The sequence below is a fragment of the Jaculus jaculus genome, chromosome 12 (assembly GCF_020740685.1).
Source record: "Jaculus jaculus isolate mJacJac1 chromosome 12, mJacJac1.mat.Y.cur, whole genome shotgun sequence".
Classification (NCBI taxonomy): domain Eukaryota; kingdom Metazoa; phylum Chordata; class Mammalia; order Rodentia; family Dipodidae; genus Jaculus; species Jaculus jaculus.
The window spans coordinates 48,315,704-48,335,808 of record NC_059113.1 but is presented as its reverse complement, the minus strand read 5'-3'; the positions used below and the strand labels follow the sequence as shown (position 1 = coordinate 48,335,808).

Here is a 20,105-nt window from a genome sequence, read left to right as displayed (position 1 = left end):
CCAGCCCACCATCTGCCTTTCTATATGAATTTTGAGATAATTTTTTCTATCTCTGTACCAAAAACTTGTTTCCTTTTGTTTTTGTGGTTTTATGAGTTAAAGTCTCACTCTAGCCCAGGCTGACCTGGAGATCACTCTATAGTCCCAGGATGTCCTTAAACTCACAGCAATCCTCCTATCTCTGCCTCTAGAGTTCTGGGATTAAAGGTGTGCACCACCATACCTGGCTTTCCCCAAAAATCTTTTTTTTTGTTGTTTGTTTTTTTGTTTTTTGAGGTAGGGTCTCATTCTGGTCCAGGCTGACCTGGAATTAACTGTGTAGTCTCAGGGTGGCCTCAAACTCACAGCAACCTCCTAGCCCTGCCTTCCTAGTGCTGAGATTGAAGGTGTGCGACACCACGCCCAGCCCAAAATCTTTTAACTTGAATGTGTAGTATCTACGTGTAATCAGGAGAGGAGATTCTTCTGTACTAATCTCCTTTGAAAGTGTGTACATATACATTCCAATATCCTCTAAGAAGCAAGCATGGCAAGTTTCAATGAATGAATGTAGAGCCAAGTTATCACAATTCTACTTAATAGCAGTTGTGAATAAAGGCAATCAGACTGAAACTTCTGCTCTTAACCCAGGTATATGCTTATAGAACCTTGGTTTTGCTTTCTGTTATCACTTTAAACACAGAAATTCCTATAACTGCAGTGCTATGAATTTGCCCCATTTCTGTTTCTTCATGTTTATCATCATCTTGTTAGCGCAATTTACAGGTGAGAAGCAAGAGAAAACAGCTGGGCCATTTCTCTAGCTGATGGAAAAAAGAATATTTCTCGAGTTGTCACCTTTATAAATGACCCCAAAACCCTCTCATGCATATAAACCTAAGCTTGGGGAAGTTTGGCATACACTCCCACCTGCCAGATGGGGGTGGGGATAAGCAGACGGTGCTGTGGTGCAGGCCAATGGTATCTTCAGATATCACCCAGCAGTCACCTTTGCATAGCTGTCCCAGCGGAAGGAAGCAGAAACTTCTGGAGAGGGTGGTCACTGGCATCCCAAGACACTTAGGTGTCATGGAACATAAGTACATAAATGACATGGACATATTAAGTTGTTGCAGTTGGGTTCGCATTGCTGGCAGAAAACACCCGACCAAGAGTGGTTTGTGGGGAAAAATTAAAAAAAAAAAAAAAGGTTTATTTTGGCTTACCCACTTGAGGGGGTGCTCCATGGCAGGAGGAGAAAGCCATGTCATGAGCAGAGGGTGGACATCACCTCCTCTCCAACATCAGGTGGACAACAGAAACAGGAAAGTGTGCCAAACACTGGCCAGGGGAAACTGGTTATAATACCTGTAAACCTACTCCCAACAATACACTGCCCCCAGAAGGCTTTAATTTCTAAATGAACACCAGCTGGAGACCTAACATTCAGACACCTGGCTCAGGAGGGGGGCACCTGAATGAGACCACCACATAGTCATATCTTCATAGGATGAATTTTAATACTTTGAGCTGATTGTTAATGTCCCAACCTTCGAGGGAGCACTAGTTCTGTCACATTTTTACCTGAATTTGGTTAACGACATGGTTCCTTTTTTTTCCACACTTTTCTTTTTTTTTTTTTAAATTATTTATTTATTTATTTATTTGAGAGCGACAGACACAGAGAGAAAGACAGATAGAGGGAGAGAGAGAGAATGGGCGCGCCAGGGCTTCCAGCCTCTGCAAACGAACTCCAGACGCGTGCGCCCCCTTGTGCATCTGGCTAACATGGGACCTGGGGAACCGAGCCTCGAACCGGGGTCCTTAGGCTTCACAGGCAAGCGCTTAACCGCTAAGCCATCTCTCCAGCCCACACTTTTCTTTTTTTAACCAAAATGCTCACACCACAAGAATGCTCAACAAAGTCCAGTCACATTGCACAGTTCTTTACACATACCACAGCACTTGTGGAACTAGATTTAATCAGGAACAAAATGATGAATAAAGATTGAGGGCTCTCTCTCCCTCTATCTGTCTTTCTCTCTGTGTCTGTCGCTCTCAAATAAATAAATAAAAAATGAACAAAAAAAAAGATTGAGTTGAGCAAATGACAGTAATGAAGTGTCACAGATGAGTCCAAAAGGCGACAACAATCAGCAAACTTGTATTAGTTTAAAACCACTTGCAATTTCTTGAATGAAGACGATGCTTGGATGCAATGGTTTGGGGACTGGCCCCATACTGACTTACTTCTCCTTGAGAGCTTTACATAATATCAATACCAGGGTCACAGAGAGAGGATTCTAGCCAGGAATGGTGGCACATGCCTTTATTCCCAGCACTTGGGAGGCAATGTGAAGCAGGGTCACAGTTCCTAAATAGAGGCCATGGGGGCCATGGCATGGATGGACCATGGATTGCACTGGAGACTCTAGGATTTTACTGAGATGCCAGGACTATGATATGGCTGCCAAGAAAAGCTGCTGGGTCTGAAGGAATTGTTCCCCAGGCTGTGAGTAGCCCAGCTAGAAGGGCAGAATTGTATTGTCAGAAACTTTGTTGCTGGTTACAATGCCAGGGACAGGCTGGAGCCTTCAGGAGAGGGTCCTGAGCTTCCAGGCATGGCTACGACCCCCGGGCTACAGGAGGCCACTCCTCTCCAAGCCCCCCAAACTTAGACTCTGCCCATAGCCCTGTAACCTTTGGCCAGTTGCCTAGGAAACTCCTTGTCAGCCAGTACTTGCACACAGCCCATCTCCCTTAGACCCTAGATCACCTGACACCTCCCCGCCATAATTGCCTATGTGCTGGAATGAATATTCCCATATGCTCATTAGGCCTCAGGAATGAACCTGGTATATCCAATCCCCTTAGGACCCTTCTCCCTGCCCTCAGATGCTTATAGACCCATTTCCATGACAATAAACTAGAGAGCTATTCACATCAAAACTCCTCTCGAAAGTCTTTTACTTTTGCAGTCTCACTCACCCCTGTTGCCTGGGTGCCTTGCGAGGGACCACGGCTGGCCTGGAGCAAGAACCCCGGAACCCACATTGGACTTAAAGTTACAGGTTTTGATTTTAACATGTTTGTTTTATATCTTACATTGGTTCAATATTTCTTGGCAATGTCATCTTTTGTAGTGTGAATGTGTCCTCTTTCCCTTACTTACCCCTATCCATTGAGGGTCCTCCTCAAAGGGGTTATTGGTGTTCCTCATGGGGTCTAAGAGGACTTTTAAAGTTGAGCTGAATAAATTGCATTTTATATCATGTATGGTCATCAGTTTATGGTAGTCAGGGGTGAAATGTGGTGGTTTGAATTAGATGTCTCCCATAAACTCATGCTAGAGTTTAGCTCACTTTCTTGCTGTTGTTTTTCACCTGCTGTGAAGAGGTGATTCCCAGCCTCTGGCCATGCCATGCTTTTCTCTGCAATCATGAAGCTTCTCCTTGAAACTGTATGCAAAAATAAACTACTTTCCTCCTATCAGCTGCTTTTGGTCAGGTGCTTTGTGCCTGCAATGACAAGATAACTGCAGCAGACATCATGAATAAATAATAAATGTGTTTATGAGGAAATAGATAAAGATATTGTGGTGGTTTGATTCAGGTGTCCCCCCAAAACCTAGGTGTTCTGAATGCTAGGTTTCCTGCTAAAGGAGATTTGGGAATTAAAGCCTCCTGGTGGCAGTGTATTGTCGGAGGTGGGCTTATGGGTATTATAGCTAGTGTCCCCTTGCCAATGTTTGGCACACTCTCCTGTTGCTGATGTTTGCCTTATGTTGGCTAGGGGGTGATGTCCACCCTTTGCTCCTACCATCATTTTTCCTGCCACCATGGAGCTTCCCCTGGAGTCTGTACAACAAAATAAACCTCTTTTCCCCACAAGCTGCTCTTGGTCAGGTGATTTCTGCCAGCAATGTGAACCTGCCTGCAACAGATATAGTCAATTTTTGCATTGCAAATATGGATTTTAAGATTGTATTTTTCCTAAAGATGACCTATTGAGTCAAGATTACTCTACACATAGAAGATCAGTTATTTTTCCCTTAGGAAATGATCTTTCAGGTTAGGAAAAAGACAATATTTGAGTGAAAAAATGTTACTAAGAAATGGTTGTGTGTATGTATATGTGGGTGTGTGTAAAAGTATGGAATACTTCACAAATTTTCTTACCATTCTTGTGCATGAGCTATTGTAATCTTTCCTGTGTCATTCTAAGTTTAGTATACATGCTGCTGAAGTCAACACTCCTATTGTCTCGTCTTGCAGACAAAAAAATGAAATAGTGATTGGGTTCTTTTTAAATAATTAATTTTTTTGAGGCAGGTCTCACTGTAGCTCAGGTTGACCTGGAACTCACTCTGTAGCTCCCAACTGGGCTCAAAGTCATGGTGTCTCTCCTACATCAGCTGGGATTAAAGGCATGCCCCACCACACTGAGTCAAGTAGTCGGTTTCTTACCTTACTCTCCATGTTAAACAGTAAAGCATAGGAAGGTTCCTCCAGCTCAGTAGGTAGGTTTGCTAATATTTGAAGATAAGGATTCAAAAGGAAGCTTTCTCCAAGAGTGTAATGTGTGAAGATGTCCCCTCAGATCAGCTGCCAATTCCATGCCCCGTATGGGAACACTGTGATAGTTTCTGAACTGGGACTTAGGCTTTATAAGAAGCAACTGCATGATTTGGGTAAAAGACACTGTTTTTATATTTAACTATAGCAGAGTTAACTATGGAAATAAATGCAACATGTGCCAACAATTTTAAAGGTAATAGAGAGGTTCTGTCACCTCTAAAAGCATTTGGAAGTTGTGATTGCTTTGTGAATAAGGTATGTTTAATTCCTGTGCTGATACAAAGTTAAGTGCAAAATTTGCTTTGGGGCAAGTATCTCCCACAGGAAGCTTCACCTTAAAATAACAGCCTTTAAAAATCTGTTATTTAAAAAAAACAATATGGGCTGGAGAGATGGCTTAGCGGTTAAGCGCTTGCCTGTGAAGCCTAAGGACCCCGGTTCGAGGCTCGGTTCCCCAGGTCCCACGTTAGCCAGATGCACAAGGGGCGCACGCGTCTGGAGTTCGTTTGCAGAGGCTGGAAGACCTGGCGCATCCATTCTCTCTCTCTCCCTCTAACTGTCTTTCTCTCTGTGTCTGTCTCTCTCAAATAAATAAATTAAAAAAAAATCGGTTTTAAAAAAAACAATATTTATTTTGCTGGGCATGGTGGTGCATGCCTTTAATCCCAGCACTCAGAAGGAAGAAGTAGAAGGATCTTTGTGAGTTCAAGGCCACTCTGAGACTACATAGTGAATTCCAGGTCATCCTGGGTTAAAGCAACACCCTATCTCAAAAAACCTATATATATATATATATATATATATATATATATATATATATGTATGTATATATATGCATTTTTTTAAATTGCTTTAGTTTTTTTTTTTTTTTTTTGAGCCAGGGTCTCATACAGGCCAGGTTGGCTTTCCTCAGCCTGCTAAATGCTGAAAATGGGCTGGAGAGATGGCTCAGTGGTTGAAGGCACTTCCTTGTAAGGCCTGAAGGCCCTGATTCAAAACACCAAGTGCTCAAATTATAGCAGTGAGCCAGCTCCTGTGGCTCAAAGTTGTGCTTATGATTTTACTGGCCCAGCCATCAACTATCAGTCAGGGCTGGGGGGGGTGGGGCTTGAAGCGCTGCCCAATGGAACACACCGGCCTGAAGCTTGTCCAATCAGGTACACAGACAGAGCAGGGCGCGGGAGGCCCGTCACGGGCTTTGTCTCTGATCCGCCTCCTGCCAGCCATATTGGGTCTGTCCCGGAACAGCTCCGTCTGTGTGTCCTGGGCCATCGCACTACGGAGCGAGCCGGGGAAGCCGGTGGATGTCTGGGAACCCGGAAATGGTGAGTGTGACGTCCGGAACCAGCACCGGGAATCCCTGAGCCACAGATCGGCCCGGTGGCTGCGGCTCCCCATCTTCCCCTTCATTCCCCCGGCGCTAGCGCTGTCTGTGTCCGGGTCCCTCCGTGGTGGAGCCCCGAGGACGCGGGCGTCTTGTCCCAGGCTGCAGCGCTTTCTGGGCCTGCGGACCGCGGCCGTGAGCCGCTGTCCCGGGAGCCCCGGGCCGGGGCCGCGGCGCTGCAGAGGGGAGGGGAGGGCCGGGCTGCGCTTGTCGGGCTGCGGCCCCCGAGGCCGCGGAACCGCAGCCCTCGACCCTGCCCGGCGTTGGGGCTGCGGGAACTGGTGCTTTTGTCCCGGCCTGGGGAAGGCCAGGCGCCCCAATCCTGCCCGAGTTGAAGACTTTTGCCTTCGTTTCCCTCCTTCCTGTCCCCACTCTACTGAGGGCCATCCTTAGTGGGATTGAGGTACGAGTTGTGAGAGCATCAGTCAGTCATGGGGGCGGAGAAGGCAATGCCTCTAGATATTCCTTCCCACCCTGTGGCTCTTGCATTATTTCTGCCCCTCTTCCGCAGTTCCCTGGTCCTTGCTGGGCGTGCTTTAAGTCTACATTAGTATTGAGCTTTCAGCAGCTTCTGGATCTCTGCTTCTGTGCATTTTTAGTATCCTCAATGTTTTCTCTCCATCACCGTGGCCCAGGTTGTCTCGCTCTAGCCCAGGCTGACCTGGAATTCACTATGTAGTCTCAGGGTGGCCTCGAACTCACGGTGATCCTCCTACCTCTGCCTCCCGAGTGCTGGGATTACCCGGCTAGAAGCAGTACTCTAGTTCAACTCCTCAATTCCTTTGTGGTTTCACCCAGGCCCTAGCTGGTGTGGGAGGAGCAATCAGCTGTAGTGTTGTTGATAGATTTTGGTTGTCCTTGCTTTCTGAAAAAGAAAAACAAAAACAGGTCGGGATAGGTTAAGCGTGATTAATTAACATTGTTACTTTAGACAGATTTTGATGGGTGTAGCCTCCTGTTTGGACAAAGATTGATAGGAGCTTTTCATTGGAGTTCATAATCTTGGTTTCCATAGGATTCTGAGTTGGTTCCTAGTTCCAGTTATGGGTTCCTTTCCACTGAGCAGATCTCATAGCCAATCAGAGAGCCATTGGTTGCCCACCCTGGGTGTGTGCCACTATTGCACAGGTGTGTACGTTTTGTCAAGCTGGTTGCTTTTATATAGCCGAGGTGTCTTTTTTTTTTTTTTCCGAGGTAGGGTTTCACTCTGGCTCAGGTTGACCTGGAATTCACTGTGTAGTCTGGAACTCATGGTGATCCACCTACCTCTGCCTCCCGAGTGCTGGGATTAAAGACATGCACCACCACACCCGACCCTCTACTTTTTTTTTTTTTAATGTAGTTTTTAGAAAGAGAATGAGGATGAGTGAGTGAGAATGGGCATGCCAGGGCCTTTTGCCACTGTAAATGAAATCCAGATGCATGCATTACTTTGTCTATCTGGCTTTGAGATGGGGAATTGAAGCTGGGCAAGCAGCTTTTGCAGTGCCTCCAACTGCTGAGCCATCTCCCTGGCTCTTAGTTGTCAATTAGTCACTGATTTCTCTGTGTGGATCTGTCATTATTTGCCTGACTGTGGAACTCCAGGCATGTGGGTGGCAGCACTGCCCCCCCCATATTTGTAGTCATTAGTTCATATGTCCTCCTGTATCTGAGTTTCTTACCATCACCTCTTCCCCAGGATGCATTTCCCTCTTGAGGCCTTAGGGTCCTTGAGACATGGATTGGAATCCAGATACCATGCCCTTCCTTACTGGGTGACTTTATTTAGGCACATCACCTCTCAGCCAAGTCACTGTGTGTGTATATTCCCTTTGATCAGGCCAGGCAGTGGTGGGGTGTTGACTATGTCTCTCCCCACTAGAGCCCTCAGAGCACAAGGTGTGTCCTGTGAAATCAAACTATCACAGAGGGAAGCACATTGGAGACAGGTGCAGAGACATTGAGAGAGACGGAGACTCAGTAAGATAGCTCAAGAGAACACAGGTAGAACTCGAGGCCAGACACTGTTTGTTTGCTCTCTTGCTTTCTTTCTTGCTTGCTTGCTTTCAATATTTTATTTATTTATTATTATTTGAGAGAGAAAAGTAATGCCAGGGCCTCTAGCCACTGCAAACAAAATCCAGATGCATGTGTCCCCTTGTGTGCATCCTGGGGAATTGAACTGGGGTCCTTTGTCTTTGCAGGCAAATGCCTTAACCACTAAGCCATTTCCTCAGCCCGCCATGCTCTCTTTCTATCCTACACTTGGGAGGGCCCAGCTGGTGGAGAATAACTACTTGGTTTGGGACATGATTCCGAAGCACAGGAACTGGGGAGGCAGGGCAGAAAGGCTCTTTCAGTCTTCTCTGATGCACAGACCTAAAACTTGAGGCTTAAATTTGTCCCTCCATCCTTTTCCTGTTTATATTTATTTTTCAGGCAGTATCTCACTTTTTAGTTACTATTGGTTTGGACCACAGCCCAGGCTTGCCTCAAGCATGCAGCTTGACCTCTGCCCTCAAAGTACTGACATTTATACACAAGAGCCACTAATCTCCAGCTCTCTGACCCTTTTTGTTTCTTATATCTGTCTCTGTCTCTCTGTCCTCTGTGGCCTGTCCATAAGACAGTGAAAATCAGTGTAGCACCCTTTAGGAACAATTGTTCTCAGAGGCCTCCCCACCTTGTGCCTCTTTCCTTCTCTGTCTGAATGTCCTCCCTCAGGGCCTTGTTAAAATAGGAGAGGGCCCAAGACCTGGAGTCAGTTTCACTTCCAAACCAGCATAGAGATGTAGGCTTGTAATCCCAGCCACTCAGGAGCCCTGTGTGCTTAATGAAGTCACAGCCTTCTAGACCTAACTCTTGCCATGGAGCCACACCACACTGGCTGGCAGCGGGGGCAACATCACTTCATTCTCCATAAGGAAAAAACAAAGGGGGGGGGGGGTTGGAAGTGGCTTTTCTAAGATGCCACTGAGAGAATTGATTAGGACTGAACTCTAAGCACAGGGCTCTATCACTGAAATTGTACAATGAGGTTTTAAAAATATTTATTTATTTGCAAGTGAAGAGAGACAGAGAGAATAGGGGTGTGCCAGGGAGGGCCTCCAGCCACTGCAGACTGAAGATACATATGCCACTTTGTGCATCTGGCTTTACATGGGCACTGGGGAATCAAATTTAGGTTGTTAGGCTGTACAGGCAAGTGCCTTAAGTGCTGAGCCACAACTGGTTTTTGCTTAAGACAGAGTTTCACTAGGTGCTCAGTTTGTCCGTAAATTTCTCTGTACAGGACTGGTGAGTAACACGTGGCCCTCCCTCCTGCCTTAGCCTCCTTATGCTTGCATCAGCTTGCATCACATTGTGCATCTGGCTTATGTGGGAGCTGGGGAGTCAAACATGGGTCTTTAGGCTTTGCAGGCACTAAGCCATTTCTCCAGCCCCCAGATATATATACGTCCTGAGGAATCAAACTGGGGTCCTTAGGCTTCTCAGGCAAATGCCTTAACTGCTAAGCCATTTCCCCAGCCCCCCCCCCCGATACATATTTTAATATTGTTTTGTAAGACAAACATGAACTAATTTTGCCATGTAATCAATCAATATTTATAGTAATATAATTAACTAGGGACCCTTAGAGATGTTTTAAAATTCTGTCCCATGTATAGATTTATTTTAAAGATGTGGGATCATACATATGGACTTAATGTTTCCAATCACAACTTAAAGTGATTTGGAGCCCAATGGCTTGAATTTGGTTCTCAACAAAAGTTATAGTTGATTCTATTAGTTGTACTTGGGTTAACAGTATTTTTTTGGTCTATGGTACTGCTACTTATTACATTACACACAGTTTTATATATAAAGTGTGTTGCAAGAGTAGATTTGGTGACTTGGTCACTGCCATGAGAGAAGCAGCTAGGATAAAAACAGCAGTGACTATAGTGACTATGAGTATACCAAAACTCAGTTAGGTCTGCTGAAGTATGCTACTTTATTAATTATAGTAAGAGCCCTGGACTCTTTTTAAGGGTTAATATAATTTACTGGGATAAGGCATAGACCTCACATTACATAGTTATCTTTTTATTGAGAAACAAGCGGGTAAAGTATAATAGAAGCTGGAAGAGCATAGACTATGAAATATATCTTATTTTTGTATAATATTAAAAGGGCCAATAAGAAAGACATGGATGAGACGTGCAAAGGTGAATTGGTCCAGTGTGGTTAGCAATCGAAAGTAAAGAGACTTTTTTACTTTTGTAAATTTACTTCCCCACATTGAATAATTAAAAAAAACAGAGTCAAGTCACCAAATAAAGGTTTGTGGTGGTCATTTTCCTAAAGGGTTGGGAGCTGTATAGTCCTCTTTTCTCATAAAGAATCATTATTATATACTGTTAAGTCAATGATAGAAGAATGGACAAAGAATGGTTATGTTTATCATGAATCCAACCTTTACTACCCCAATCAATATAGAATAATTTCTCAGCTGGTCGTGGAGGCACACGTCTTTAATCCCAGCACTCAGGAGGCAGAGGTAGGAGGATCACCGTGAGTTCACGGCCACCCTGAGACTACATAGTGAATTCCAGGTTAGCCTGAGCTAGAGTGAGATCCTAACTTGAAAAACAAACAAACAAACAGATAAATAAATAAAAATAAGAGAATAATTTCTCAGTCTGGTACATGTCCTGTAGAGGCCTGACAGAGTTCCCATTGGGTTTGTTGATACTCAGGATGAGGGTCTGTATGAACAGAGTAGTGAGGTATATGAGGCTGAAACAAATTGTTTCTTTGCCATGTGTATAACTACCCACAACCAAAACTTAGTTTGGCTGTTTTTTTCCCCCCACATTTCTATTTTTTGATGTATGAATATAAAAAATATGAAACACATTCTTCACATTTTCTACACTGAAATTCCATGTTTTCATAGAGTTACATAGTCAATTCTGTGTAACCAAGTGAGAGGAAATATGATTTTTCTAACCTGACAGTTTTAGTAATATAAGGCCCTTACTTGGAAAGCTAAACATTCAATATAGAAATATTGATTGAATTAAATGAAGTGTCTCATCTGTTTATCCAGACTATTGAATTAGACATAGAGACAAGGGATATTTTGAAGAAGAGTATCACTGCCTACCATCAGTTCAGCCTTAAGGTTAGTGATGTACATATATTCCACATTTCTCTTGATTTATAATCCTTTCTTTTTTTTTTTAAAATTTTTTAAATTTATTTATTTGAGAGCGACAGACACAGAGAGAAAGACAGATAGAGGGAGAGAGAGAGAATGGGCGCGCCAGGGCTTCTAGCCTCTGCAAACGAACTCCAGACGCATGCGCCCCCTTGTGCATCTGGCTAACGTGGGACCTGGGGAACTGAGCCTCGAACCGGGGTCCTTAGGCTTCACAGGCAAGCGCATAACCGCTAAGCCATCTCTCCAGCCCCCTTTCTTTAAACCTATTTCTATTTTCTGTCTGTTATCTCTAAGGGTGAATACTAGCTAATGGAATTTAAATATAGTCAAAGTAATACCTTTTGTCCTTTTTAATACTTTAACTTGCTTATACGTGTGTGTATGTGCGCTCAGGTACTATCTTCAGGGATGCCATTCTTTTTATTTTAAATTTTTAAAACTTTTATTTATTTATTTATTTGAGTGAATCAGACATAGTGAAAGAGGCAGATAGAGAGAATGGGCATGCCAGGGTCTCCAGCCACTGCAAACGAACTCCAGACACATGCACCCCCTTGTGCATCTGGATAACGTGGGTCCTGGGGAATCGAACCTGGGTCCTTTGGCTTTGCAAGCAAACGCCTTAACCACTAAGCCATCCCTCCAGCCCAGGAATGCCATTCCTGACTGCCATGTCCAGCATTTTCTTATGTGAATACTGAGAATTGAATTCAGGTCTCTGGGTTTGTGAGGCTAGTACTTTACCCTCTGAGCTATCTCCCCAGAAACCCCCTTTGTCTTAAAACAACTGCTTTAATGTGTGGTATGTACTCTAAGATTAGTGTTCTAGGAGTGGAAAATTCAAGCCACGTCATATTTTTTCTTGAACCACTTTCTGCATGCTTAGTTGTATGAATTTTGATCCTACTAACTTCCTTTGCACCATGTTGTGGACACTTAATTAAATGATTTCTTGATAAATGGCAAGCACCCCTGGATGCTTTTCATGTGTGATGGCACAATGAATTTCAAAAACATGATAGTTATTTCATAATTTTTTTTTCTAGTGGTACCTGTATTTGGTGTTTACTGAAGTATCTCCCATACTCATCGTTGCTTGACATTTCTTTCTATTACTCTAGAGGATTTCTTCAGAAAATTACTGATTACTGTATACAACTTGTTTATAATCAAAGTCTATAGTTCTGTCATGTCAATATTTTTCACTAAATTGCTTCTTCTTACATTTTAAAGTTTTTCTTGCCATTTTTTTTTTCTGGCCTTGGACCCATCTCTTCTAAAAATATAAATTAGCTTAATGTTGTTCAAAGTTGGTTTTACAAACACTTTGAAAATGGTGCTTTTTAAGGTTAGTAACTTTTTGCTTTCAGTTTTACTGGTGATTCATTCTTCATCTGCACACAGAAAGAGCCAGGAAGAAACTGTACAGTCATTCTTATGTCCAGAAAAAGCTGTTTTGATAGTGTCCTGTGTCACTATTATCTTGTATCTCAGTTTTTATTTTTGTTTTTAAATTTCTGAATTTGTTCTCCAGAATCTGTGTTCTACAAAGATCATACTCCATTAGAAAGGCGTAATATTTACCTACTTAACACTACTTTTTACTAATAGTTATAATTTGCTATAAGTGTAAATCCAAGACTATAATTTACATTGTAAACAGTGCATATTTTTTATGTTTGTTAATTTAATATCTATTACTCAAAACCACAAAGAAATGCACTATAGAATTACAGAAATTATGCACCTTACAAAATGTTTTAAAATCTGTTTTTTTATATATAGCTAGTTACTAAGGACGTTAGTAGTAAAACAACTCAACATAGCTTGAAAAGAATGTATAGATTAAATGTATTTTTTTTGGTCTTTTAAATTTAAGGATTAAAGCCTTCAGCCATTATACTTTGTAAATCTGGCTATTTTTTTAATCTTTAATCTTAAATCTATACCTTCAAAAGATATGACTTACTAGAAATAAAATAAAAAGTTTGGACATTAAACAAAACTTCTGAAAGAGGAGAGTATAGATACACAAGCACTAATTTTTTAAATATATATTTTATTTATTTATTTGAGAGAGAGAGAGGAAGAGGCAAATAGAAAGAGGATGGGCATGCCAAGGCCTCTAGCTACTTCAAATGAACTGCAGACGCATGTGTCCCCTTGTGCATCTGCCTTACGTAGATCCTAGGGAATCGAATTGGGTCCGTAGGCTTCACAGGCAAGCACTTTAACCACTAAGCCATTTCCCCAGCCCAACAAGCACTAATTTTTATATCTTTGATTTTTAAAAATTTTTTTGTTTTTATTTAACTGAGAGTGACAGAGACAGAGAGAGAAAGAGGCAGATAGAGAGAGAGAATGGGTGCACCAGGGCCTCCAGCCACTGCATACGAACCACAGATGCATGCACCTCCTTGTGCATCTGGCTAACGTGGGTCCTGGGGAATTGAGCCTTGAACTGGGGTCCTCAGGCTTCATAGGCAAGCACTTAACCACTAAGCCATCTCTCCAGCCCTTAATTTTTATATCTTAATGTTACACTGTAAGTTAAAATTGATCTAAAAAGTAGAAGACATTCTTTTAAAACTTAACAATACAACAAAGGCATCTTTTTTTTTTTTTTTTTTTTTTGAGGTAGGGTCTTGCTCTATCCCTGGGTAGCCTGGAATTCACTATGTATCTCAGGGTACCCTTGAACTTGTGGCAGTCCTCTTACCTCTGCCTCCTGTATACTGGAAAAAGCCCTCTTTTTTATATACCAATAGGTCATCTACCAAGATTCATGAATGTCATTGTTTTCTGGAGTGGCTTTTTTTTTTGGTAATTGCCACTTTGGAAAGGAAATTTAACATCAAAATCCCCAACAAGCACTTGACATAAAATTTTACATTTGGTACTTGTATATCATTGTGAAAAAAAATCCATGTGGTCTAATTTAAGGACCTTTAATATATATTTAGGGGTATTTTGATGTTTCATGTTTGTTATCTATGACCATAGAAAAATAAAATAAAATAAAAATTTGTAAAACCTCTTTTGGAAATCTTTGGGGAAGCTGTGAGTTTCCTATCTTCAAGGAACTCCACATAAGGCACATAGTCTTCTTTGTCCCCAGGCTTAGCCTATGCAGATATTAACCTTTTGCCAATTAGCTTGATCTCTACCAAACTTGAAATTCTCTGGAATTCCATATGAAACATTGCTGCAGTGAGGTCAAGGGTAGACCCTTTATGCCCTAGCCAGGTTTCATGATTTAGCCATCAGGAAGAAGTCTAGGAATGCCTCAGGGCAGCAGCATGGTTTTAGAGGCTCCTGAGTGTGGAATGCTAAGGTCTGGCATAGAAATTCCCCCAGGTAACCTAGCCCACTCTTTCCTGGAGCACTCATTAGCCAGCTGGTGTCATGGTGCCCCAGGAGTAAAAGGTGAGCAAGGAACCTGCTCCCCACTGGGTATTTCTGCATTCATGGTGGCTCAGAACTCTTAGGCTGGGAACCATGGTGTGCGCTCATAGAAGGTTCTGCTCCTAGGATTCATCAGGAAGGTGAAGAATGGATGCAGTGGCCCTGGTAATTCAGTCACCCACAGGAGAAGGAGAAGGAGCAATAAAGAAGGCTTAATAGTAAGGCATAGTGGAACACCTCTCTCATTCTAGCATTAAAATTGCTGTGAGCTTGAAGCTAGCATAGACCTCTTATAATGAGCCTGACCTACATGGCAAGACCCAGTCTTATACCTCTGCTCTTCTCTGAAAGTTCTGGGAAAGGTATGGGAGCATGTGTGTAATCTTAGTACTTGGCAGGCTGAGGCAGGAGGCTTGTGAGTTCGAGGCCAGCCTCTACTGCTTGGCGGGGGTGGGGGGATGAAGAGAAAAGAAAAAGAAGGGAAGGGGAAGCAAGGCAGTTGGAGAGGGAGTGGAAGTGAGAGAGACAAAGAGAAAGATCTGACTTAATGAGTAGCTCATGTCTCTCATTCCAGCATTTGGGAGGATGATGCAGGAAGATTGCTATGAGTTTAAGTCCCATTTGGGCTGTACTGTGAGGGAGAGGCTATGAAAGGCACACATTGAGAGATTTATTCCCACATCGTAAGACTAGAACTCCCCAAGGGAAGAACAGCCTCTGCCATTGTGCTTGGTAGCATCATTTCAAAGATGTAAGATTGCAGAAAATGAAGAGCCGTAGAGATACTTAACAGTCATTTGTTGTCTATTTTCATGGTGTTTTGAAAGGGAAGGGTGAATAGTAGGTAGATGAAAGGCAATTTTTAGGGCAGTGACCATATTCTACATAATACTGGGGTGATGGATATATGACATGTATTTGTCGAAACCTATCAGAGTTTGCAAAGTGATAAGTGATCCCTAATGTAAAGTGTGGACTTAGTGAATGATTCCACATTTGTTTATTATTTCTCATTGCCACAAAATATATCAGTTCATGATTGTTATAAATATACTAACTACATGTAAAATGCTAGGAAGAGAAAAATATCAAGCCACAAAGTATAGGCATTTTGACACATCCATATAGTATGCTCAATTTCTTTGTAAAAAAGGGTGGCTTTGGAAGATAAGGCCTAATGGTGTAAACAAATAACCTATAAAAATCAAGAAGTTTTTGTGCAAAAATTAAACTTGACATAATATTTGATACAGAATTGTATCATTGCTTGAAATTGCAAAAATAGATGGATATCATGGCACACACCTGTAATCCCAGCACTTGAGTAGAAGGAGGATGTTGTTATTACACAGCAAGTCTGTGCCACATACTGTCCCCAGAAACCCCACAAAAATGAATGACTAAATTAATAAAGTAAATGTAAAAACGTAGGACACCTTAGTTCAACATAATATTTAAATACCTTGAAGGAATGATCACTGTCTTGACACATGAATGACCCATAGGTATGTCAGTTTTTCCTTGAATTAGGTGAGTGGCATGACTGTAATTATCTTTAGCCAATTCCCCCTCCCCCAAATGTTCACATCAAAAGGTCAACATGGCTAGGACACTGTACAGTTTCCAACACACTAGGACATTTGAAGAACTAGTTTCAGTCCAGAAAAAATGAGTAAAGATGTTGAGTTGAGCAAATAATAGGAATTAAGTATTGTGGGTAAGACTGAAAGACCACAACACTGCAGCAAGCTATTTTATATAAATTTATTGTTTTTTGTTTTGTTTTTGTGGTAGGGTCTTGCTCTAGCCCAGGCTGCCCTGGAATTTACTATATATTCTCAGGATGGCCTCAAACTCACTGCCATCCTCCTACCTCTGCTTCCCAAGTGCTGGGATTAAAGGTGTACACCACCACACCTGGCCTTTTATATAAATTTAAGGTGCCACTTACAAGTAGTTAATGTGATAATGTTTAAAAGCAATAGTTTTGGATGTTGTACTCATACTGAATTCTCCCAGAAAGCTTTAAACATATCTCAAAATACTAGAACCAAGATTCTGATTTCATTAGTCCACTGTAACTTGAGTTTGGAAGGCTTTTAAGTTCTTGTGAGATTGTAATGAGTCAGTCATTCTACCATGAATTCTAGGACTTGGGATGCATGAGGTGTGCATGACATCTGTGTGAGCTCTACCCAGTGGTAACTGTGAATCACTTGTGTATATGTGTGTATTTGGTTTTTCAAGGCAGTGTCTCACTCTAGCCCAGGCTGACCTGGAATCACTATGTAGTCTCAGGCTATCCTTGACCTCATGTCAGTCTTCCTGCCTCTGCCTCCCGAGTGCTGGGATTAAAGGCATGCGCTACCACACCCAGCAATGTGTGTGTTTTGAGGTGGGGATACTATCTGGATGAGTAGTAACAAATACCCCTTCAGAAGCCAGGGTTCAGATCTAGGACAGAAGGTAACATTGGGGAAGGAAATATCTCTTATTCACCAGATGTCTCAGATAATCAGTGCACACACAGAAAGTTCTACACTGGGGGCTGGAGAGATGGCTTAGTGGTTAAGGCACTTGCCTGCAAAGCCTAAGGATCCTGGTTCAACTCTCCAGGACCCATATAAGCCAGATGCACAAGGGGGCACATGCATCTGGAGTTCGTTTGCAGTGGCTGGAGGCCCTGGCTTTCCCATTCTCTTTCTCTCTGTCTTTCTCCCCCCCCCCCCCGCCTCTTATAAAAAAATAAATAAAATATATTTTTTAAAAAAGAAAGGTCTACACTGAATGTCTATAGGATGAACCACATGGAAGTGTCTTATGTTTTTTCCAAGCATGGACAAAGCTCCATAATTGATCCTCAATAGACACTCCTAAGACACCACAGTCACTCCTCTCCATGTTTTAAAGAATGATTCACCAGCTAAGCATTGTCCCAAAGCAACACAGAGGTTCTCCTAGAAGCAGGCCCCAGCTCAGAGAAGCAGGAGGAAGCTGGCTCAGTGGAGTTTCTAGAAGGCAGTGGGTTTTCAGCAAAGCATACCTGAGGGCATGCAGGCTGTGAAATTTTGCCTTCAACTTATGGATTCTGTGGACCCCTAGGCTGGAAGCCCCTCACCCCAGTGAGGCCTAGACATTAATACTGTTCTTTTCCATCCTTATAATCTGAAGCCTTTGTGTCTTTAAGCATCCCTGGGTAAAATGCTTCCTGCTCAGGCCTTAAAGAGGAGTGGTCATTGGAAAGGATTATACTAAGTGAGGTAACCCAGGCCCCGAAAGCCAAACGCCACATGTTCTCTCTCATATGTGGATCCTAGCTACAGATGACGGGGCTTATGCGTGAGAATGAAAATACTTAGTAGCAGAGGCCAGTAAGTTAAAAAGGAGACATAAAGGGAAGAGGAAGGAAGGGAGGAGGGTACTTAATAGGTTGATATTGTATATATGTAAGTACAATGATTGTTATGGGGAGGTAATATGATGGAGAATGGAATTTCAAAGGAGAAAGTTGGCGGGGGGAGGGAGGGAATTAACACGGGATTTTTTTATAATCATGGAAAATGCTAATAAAAGTTAAAAAAAAAAAGAGGAGTGGTCAAGCCACTTTCAATGCTGAGGGGTCTGGCTGCATCTGGTCTTGCTTTTTGGCTTTGTCCATCCCTCTTTGGGGGTACATTATTAGTATTTTTCTTATGAAGGCTTCTTCTGGTCCCACTCTAGTCTAAAACATGGATGTGAGTGGCATCTCAGGGAAGGGAAACCTGTGAGTCCTCCATCATGGTTGAGGCCATGGGTAGGAGCAGCCTTTAAGAAAGGGATGTCATCGGGAAGCTTCTGAGAAGCCAGGGACTGGTGACAGACAGGACAAGAATTAGCTGTGAAGACCCGGAAAGAAGAGGAGCCTCCTCAGGAAGGAAGAGGAAGTGGAGTGGCTCCCCAACCCCTAGGAGGATCAGTCCATAGGCTTTTGGGACAGTGGGAAGCTACTGATGGACCTACACTTTCTCTTTTCTAAGGAACCAACCTTCTGGGTATCACCAAGCCCCAATGCCAGCAATTCCTACCTTCTCTGGAGCTCTGTATCTGACTCTGATGAATTTTTCAGCTCATTAGTTTATATTGGCTAGTTTCTGTTCTCTAGTTGTGCATTTTTTCATGACAGTCTCTGATCAGTTTTCCTGCTGCTTTTGTTTTTTTAACATTATATTGACAACCTATATATATCACAATATATCCTGACCATAATCCCATTTCACTACTTCTCCTATCTCCTTTTCACCAAAACCCTCCTTTATTTCAACTAGTCCTTCTACTTTGGTTGCATCATAGTATTTTTGTTCTCTTATTCTGCAGGTATTTTGAAGAAAGCTACAGCTACCGTGAGCTCATGAACACAATGGTTGTTTTGTGTCTGGAAGACAGTTTTCCCAAGCAGTCCTACCCTTCCTTTGGCTTTTACAATCTTCTTGCCACTTTGTTTTGCAAAGATCCTTGAGCCCTGGAGGATATGACAGAGAGGTCTCCGCCCTGAGCACGCCATTGTCACTACTTATCAGCACTTTAATGAGTTTTGAATCTCCCACAGCAGTTGCCACATGTCTGAATAGAGGAACTTCTCTAATCAAAAGTGAGAGTAGCATAAGTATGTGGGCATAAACATAACATAAATGTTTAGAGGGTATGTTTTTGTTCAAAATATATCCATTTAATCAAACATCAGTATCACTCCTAGGATTTATGACCTCCCCAGCTGTAGGTTACATGGGTTTAAGACAGGATTTGTCTGAGGGGCCACATGGAGTTGTAGAAAAGAGTTTCAGGAGCCTTCCCTGTGTGTCTTAGCAGTCTAGTTTCAGAGACTAAACACATGGGAACTAGAGCAGGAGAGGATAATAGAGAAGCTTGGAAACTCTGGATTCAGAATGACTCGCTCTGCCTGTATCTCTGACCTCATCCTTGCCTACTAAGAAAGGGGGGTAGGCACCAGGATCTTCAAAGAGCTCTGGCATTGTTCTTCTCTCTATATAGAATTTACAGTGAGAGCTGTAGTCTGTCAGTTTGCAAACTTAAGTGGAATGGATATAGTAGGATCCCAGAGTGGTAAGAGTCATATAGTAGTATTAAACTGCCATATCCACAGTTGTGCACTTACTCTAATGGACAGTAGAGGCAAAAGTTAAATAGAAAGCCTACCAAACCCTTCCTTCATCTGCATGGGCAAACAACCCCAATGCAAATGAATGAAAGGCTCAATTAAATCATAACTGGAAATAATAGTCCTTCAACTAATTTGAAGACTTGAGCCAGTCTTAAACTTCTTCAATAGTGGAGAGAAAGTACCATTTCACACTATTAAAAATTACTGCTAATTGGTCTGGAGAGATGGCTTAGTGGCTAAGGTGTTTGCCTGCAAAGCCAAAGGACCCTGGTTTGATTCTCTTGGACCCATCATGTAAGCCAGATTCACAAGAGGGCACATGTGGCTGGAGGTCATTTGTAGTGGCTGGCGGCCCTGGCACACCCATTCTCTCTCTCTCTTTTTCTCTCTGTCAAATAAATAAAAAATATTTTT

At 42.5% G+C, this 20,105-nt stretch overlaps 1 protein-coding gene and 1 non-coding gene across 5 annotated transcripts in view; one reads left to right on the top strand and one right to left on the bottom strand.

The window, feature by feature from the left end:
• Positions 1-4,125: 4,125 nt before the first annotated feature.
• Positions 4,126-4,232, bottom strand: LOC123453885. Its single transcript, XR_006633059.1, has one exon. It is a non-coding gene; the product is annotated as a U6 spliceosomal RNA (small nuclear RNA).
• Positions 4,233-5,782: 1,550 nt separating this feature from the next.
• Positions 5,783-20,105, top strand: part of LOC101601871 (zinc finger protein OZF-like) — a 51,871-nt gene continuing 37,548 nt past the window's right edge. For 3 of the 4 annotated variants that reach the window (XM_045131906.1, XM_045131908.1, XM_045131905.1), the window contains exons 1-2: positions 5,801-5,881; positions 11,015-11,089. In XM_045131906.1, the coding sequence (XP_044987841.1) occupies positions 5,861-5,881; positions 11,015-11,089 (96 nt within the window). In that variant the 5' untranslated portion in view covers positions 5,801-5,860. Of the gene's footprint in view, positions 5,882-11,014; positions 11,090-20,105 lie in introns of all 4 variants that reach the window. The other variant, XM_045131907.1, reaches the window with a different exon arrangement.